At 43.2% G+C, this 6,000-nt stretch overlaps 1 protein-coding gene across 2 annotated transcripts in view; it reads right to left on the reverse strand.

Moving 5' to 3' along the window:
- The window catches only part of FARSB (phenylalanyl-tRNA synthetase subunit beta), a 59,169-nt gene extending 54,409 nt beyond the window's left edge, over window positions 1–4,760 (reverse strand). For both annotated transcript variants that reach the window (XM_075004237.1, XM_075004238.1), the window contains exons 1-5: window positions 4,668–4,760; window positions 2,598–2,653; window positions 1,518–1,672; window positions 673–745; window positions 45–160 (exon numbers count right to left, since the gene is read on the reverse strand). In XM_075004237.1, coding sequence (XP_074860338.1) covers window positions 45–160; window positions 673–745; window positions 1,518–1,672; window positions 2,598–2,653; window positions 4,668–4,725 — 458 coding nt within the window. In that variant the 5' untranslated portion in view covers window positions 4,726–4,760. The remainder of the gene's footprint in view (window positions 1–44; window positions 161–672; window positions 746–1,517; window positions 1,673–2,597; window positions 2,654–4,667) is intronic.
- Window positions 4,761–6,000: the final 1,240 nt, after the last annotated feature.

The following is a 6,000-nucleotide window of genomic DNA, read 5'->3' on the forward strand; positions in this document are numbered from 1 at the left end:
CCAATATAGCATATGCATTATTCTCACGGGATTTAAAAACTAACCTGCAAATATTCTGGTGTAATTTTTCTTGTAGGTCAATGAAACTATCATAGCGAGCCTTGGAAAAAGTTATGTTACGAAGGACTGCAGCTACAGCATGAGGACGAATTTGGGCAGTCTACAATTTATAAGAAAATACAGTTACAAATTAACATTTTATATATGTTGAATATATAACATTAATTTCTCACATTGTTTTTGATGTGCATTTTGAACTTCAATTGCTTAACACTTTTTAAATAAAAATGTATATTACAATGGAAGATATATACACAGTGTCCATATTCCCAAAAGAAAAAGTTACTTTAAGTTTGGTAAAGCAAAGATTTCTCCCCCCCGCCAAAAAAAAAAAATATCATTCCAGAAAACCACCAGAGATGCTCAGGTATACATTTTCCTGAAATTATATGTTTAACTTTTATGAAGTTTGTTCTGAAGTAATTTGCACAGTAGTTCCATATCAGCAAGAAGGAAGACCACTAGTCACAATGTACATTACTGAATGGAAAAAAATATTTAAACTTCTGTTGCATAGAAAATAAACTGTAACTTTAGCCCAACTATAGTTTAAAACAAACTCAATGATTACAGCTTTCATTATATGAACAAAAGTTCAGCAAATAAGTTCACCTCTTCAGTAATAAAAAGCCTCTGAACTTCACCATTGGCTGGCATAATCCTTTTGTATCTAGGGGCCTTTATCCTAAAAATGTAAATAAAGTTCACAAATGAGGGTGAAACAGTCTTCTAAAGAGAGCACAAGGAAGAAAATTAGAAAAAAGTGTCACTGTACTTAATGGTGAAAATGTTACAGTTTTTTTTAGCATTTAAAAATGTGTAAAAACCATGAACATATGTGTAAAAACCACTAACAAGATTTTACTAAAACACAGTGGACTATGCAACAAATGCTCAAAAAAAAAAAAAAAAAAAGACAATTCCCTTGCAGTTGAAGATTCTTAAAAATTACACTTAAATTTTTAAAAAATAAGTCTGTAGAAAACTAGTTCCGTCACAGTGGAATTGATCCAGAGTACCCTCAACGCCCACTACCATCAAGGAAATGTGACAGTACTTAGTACCTTGCAGGACTCATCCCAGGTTGTCTAACTAGATCAATCAATAATGTTAATGGTACTTACCTGAACACAGTAATAAGAAAGAAAGCTTCAATATTTTTATTGATAATAATTATTAGCAATCCCAAAAACCTGCTCAGAAAATTGGAGAATCAATCACCTTTGTTATTCTCAGACTACGCAGATCACACACGCTTACCTTCTATCTTATGAAAGAATATGGCTAAGTCTCTCTGGACAAAAGCCCATAGAACATTTTAGTAACTACAGTGACATTATAGATCAGAGATCCTAATGAGTCAAGCAAATAGTTTAAGTAATCATCTTATTACTGTTATAAAAGCAGTTTAGACTAAGCAAACAATGAAGTATGAAAATCTCACAGTGCTACAATACCTTTCTTTAAAAACCTGAAGCCCTCGGACCAATCCTTCCAGACAAAGAAGGTCATATCGGTTAGCAGGAACATCAATTTTATAGAGAATGATATCTGAAGCACTCTCTGCCTTTCCATCACCTTGTTCTTTGCTTATTATGTCCTTCTCAGATGTCTACAAATCAACAAAAGCCAAGTCACTAATAATGGAGTAAATGAACATAGAAAGTGCTTTGAAAATAACAATTTTAAAATCAAAAAGACAGGATTAATTAACCAGTGTAGTTTAAAAGGCATGAGGTGGGTTTACATGTGAAATGAGTAATTACAGCACCTGAAACTGTAGTAATTTAAGGCATTTCTTGAATTCAGAAGTCTTAATACAACCACACAAAGGAATATTTGTTCCTTATTGGAACTGAATTATTGGAAGCAAAGACTAGCCCTAGCACATCTAAATTATCTGATTAGAAGATCAATGTAATAACTTCATACTAAACCAGAAATTTAAAATATAAAAAGTTAATGCAAAATGTGATTCAGCAGGAATCTACAAAGACCGTTGATGTCAGCGGTAAAAAAAATGCAAGGCAGGAGAAACACCTTAACGGCTACTTTTCTACCAAAATATAAAATGCCCAAACTACTAAGTTTTTTGGGTAGTTGTACAATCTTCCATAAAAATAATGCCAAAGTAGAGTTTGTAGAGTATCCGGATCACAGAACCTGTGGCACCCTATAGACTAACAGATTTATCGGAGCAAAGCTTTCATGGGCAAAGACCAACTTAGTCTGTATCCACAAAAACAGGAAGTCCTTCCACATCTGACAAACATGGCTAACTCTCTGATACTTGGGAACAGAACCTATAACTGAGGTGTCAATGTTGGAAGTTCCTGGCCACTACAGTGGAACAGTAGCGTTTGTGGATCACATATACTACTTAGAAAGTTCAGGGAACAGACTCTTTTACTACTGCAGGGCAGCTAAACTGCCAAAGACAAAGCAGAATGGTTTTCTCTATCAATATAGAGCTCCAATCAATCTGCCACAGTCAAAGCACTACAAAAATAAAGGTCACAAATGACAACATGACTTACAATTTCATCAAGCTCCAAACCAAACTCAAAGCAAAGTTCATCAAATTCTTCATCAGCTAGGAAGAAAGAAAAATTCACTGGGTTAATTCTGGTTTCCAATAATGCAGACCTCAAACTTCTGAAGACAACTTAAAAAAAGCCTTGAATAGAATACCTAGGTTATGTCTACACTTGCCAGGCGAACGGGTTGATCTCCTGGAGTTTGATTTTGTGCATTTGGTAAAGATGTGCAAAATTGCTGTCTCTGGGGTCTGCAGTCAAGCCCCTGTACTCTTGCTCTCATGAGGAGTAATGGAGGTCAGTGGGAGAAACCCTCTCATCTAGCTCCCTGAGTGAGGACAAACCTTACAGTTGTCTGTAGATACTTCTATACTACCTAAGCAATTGCTGTAGCTAAAATTGTGTATCTGCAGTTGACTGTAAGGTCTAGTGTAGACCCAGCCTACATGCTATTCACAAGCAAGAGAAGAGGGAATATCATTGAAGATGTTATCTTTACTTTATTCTACTGACAGTTTTTTTGTTACACATATAGTATTTATTGATTTGTGAAATGTACAGCATAAGATTTAGAATTCAATGTAAAGAGTTTGTATTGAATACAGTTAATTGCACCAGTAGCTTTTTTTCAAGCTAGCCTCCTCAGCATATAACAGAACAAGACACGGCACATTTGCCAAAGAGCAGACAAGTCTTTCAGAAGCAGTGCACTTGCAACAACAAAGGCCCTTTAATTTAATTTAGTCAGCTTGGTGCAAATATAGATGCCTGACCAATTTCATGATTTATGGGAAGGTCCAATCTGCCACAGAAACTTGGGGGAAAAAGAAAGGCTTGCTGAAAGAGCAATTTGGCTAAACTGTCTTATTTAGGTCTACCTATCTTCCCTTGCTTTTAAAAATGTATTTCTGAACCCATCAATTATTACGATGACAAACACAATTCAGAACTCAGGATTTAGAAGCAAATTAAAAACTGCTTTCCCCGGCATGCTGTTCTAAAGTTAGATAGCAATGTTTAACTGTGTACCTATGTTTCACTGGCATTTAGGAATCAAATAATGTGTACACAGACCCAGCAATGTCCAACAAGCCACAGCCAGCAAACTTCCCAGGTCAAATTCTTGGAACTTGCGAAGAACTAAAGCTTTATGGCTGTACAAACACACTTCTCTATGGGAATTAAGTGCAAGTTACTGCACGAAGGTCTAAGCCCATATACAGCCAGTTACACATTGCACAGACTGCACCTCATAGGTTTCTCCAATGATAATGGCCCAGAGTCTTGTCAGCTTCACAGCTTGCTGCTAGTACAGCCAGGACCCTCAGATTGGATCAGCAGAGCACATAGGCTGACCACAGTGTCCCTCAACAAATGCGTAACACCAGCTTCTGGGTCTAGGAGTGGGACTCCAGGACCTCCTGGTGGGGGTGTTCCAAACCCCCCTGATGGGGCTCGGTGGGGGCTGGGAATGAAGCAGGAGCTGCCTCCCTGAGGTGTGGGAGGCCGGGGAATGAGGCAGTTGACCTGTGAAGGGGTTCATTGGTAGCAGGAGCTGCCCCTTCTAAGTTTAGGGCACCAGGAAATAAGACACGCACCCCATTGTAGAGTTTGCCAGCAGCAGGGGCTGCCACCATGGGGTGCCAGGGAAAGGGGCAGCTCCCCTGTAGCAGGAGCTGCTGGCGCAAGGTGCAGAGCTCCAGGAACAGGCACCCCCAGTGGAGGAGCCCCATGGCAGCAGAGGCTGCCACCCAAGGCACAGGGTCCAGGGAACAGGATTCCTGCAAAATATGGGGCAGTCTGCCCGTGAGACAGCTTAAATGTGGGACAATCCTGGGGAAAACGGCACGGATGGTCACCCTGCTCCCAGAGGAAGCGCTGAGCAAGGCCAAGGCAGACACAACAGCCGGTGCTCAGTGGGCAGCAGCCCCGGCCACACGAGCTGGAAGAGGAAGTAGGGCACCTAAGCCCCCAGGTGGCAGTGGCCTGACAGGCGGTGACAGGCAAGAGTAGCCCCCCACCCCACAGGCCCCTCACACGCCTGTCCTGCCGGTCCGGGCCCGCACTCACTATAGTGCCGGCCCAGCGCCTGGAAGAGCAGCTCCCGCTTCACACTGACAGTCGGCATGTCCCCACGCCTGCCGGCCTGCAGCAACACTGCGCATGCGCCACGCGCACGTATGCAAGGAAGGACCTCCAATGCACCACCTCCATCAGGCCTCGGGGCTGCAAAAGTGTCGCCTGATCTTGTGCTTCTCCTTCTGCTCCTGTACCAGCGCTGCTGCTCTGCCCGTCTCACGCCGCCCCGCTGGCCGCTTGGCGCACGCTCTCCCCTTGCCGCACCCGCGGCGCGGGAGCGAAACGAAAGGAAAGATGTGTCTGAAAAGGGTCAGGCAGAACCGGGACAGCTATAAACGCGGAAAGTTACGTCAGCCGGGTTGGAGGTCGGTGAGTGACCGGCGCGTGGCGTCTTCGCTGGCTCCCAGCTCTGTGGCCTCGTGACTGGCCGGGCGTGAGAGGGGAGGCTCCTACCCACCGGTGCGTCATTCCCCTCCACGCGCCCAACGTTCCCCGAGGCGGAGGCGGAGGCGCAGGCGCAGAGCGCTGGCCCTGGCCCTGGCCCTGGCCCTGGCCTTGTCCCGCGGCCGCCCTTCCCCCGTCGGACTGTGCCGCTTGCGCGCCCCGTGCCCGTTTCAGTCCAGTTCCTTTCCAGGTCCGTTCAGTGAGCTGCTTTTGATATATATTCGCTGACCTCTAACGTAATTACACCTAAAGTCCTGCGGCGCCTTCTAGACTGACATGTTTTGGAGCATAAATTTTGGGGGGCAAAGACCCACTTCGTCATCTTATGCTCCAGAATATCTTGTTAAGCTGTAAGGCGCCCCAGGACTTCTTGTTGGTTTTGCAGATACAGGTTAACTCAGCTACCCCTCTGTTAATTACGCCTTTCACTCCTTGTAGTGGTAAGCTACTTCTTGCAGTTATTTCCCTACTCCTAATGGTCACTCTGCAACACCCAGAGCTGACTATTTTGATTTCCCCATGTTGATCAGTAGACCCGTTTGTTTTGCTGTACCTGCCAAAACTTGCCTCTCTTCTTCCACTGTCGTATGTTGAACTAAGCAGGACAACGTCCTTAGGAAAATGATGTGCTCCAATCGTGGTTTATTATTTGTCCATAAAAATGTTATGGCTTTTACAAAAGCTATATCTCTGTATACAAAAAAGAACGTAACAGCAATGAATCTCCTATATAGGAAGTCAAATATCAGCGGGGTAGGCGAGTTAGTCTGTGTCTGCAAAAACAACAAGAAGCCCTGTGGCACCTTACAGACTAACATATTTTGGAGCATAAACTTTCGTGGGCAGAGACCCACTTCATCATCTTATGCTGCAAATTATT

Source organism: Carettochelys insculpta, chromosome 10 (genome assembly GCF_033958435.1).
Source record: "Carettochelys insculpta isolate YL-2023 chromosome 10, ASM3395843v1, whole genome shotgun sequence".
Classification (NCBI taxonomy): domain Eukaryota; kingdom Metazoa; phylum Chordata; order Testudines; family Carettochelyidae; genus Carettochelys; species Carettochelys insculpta.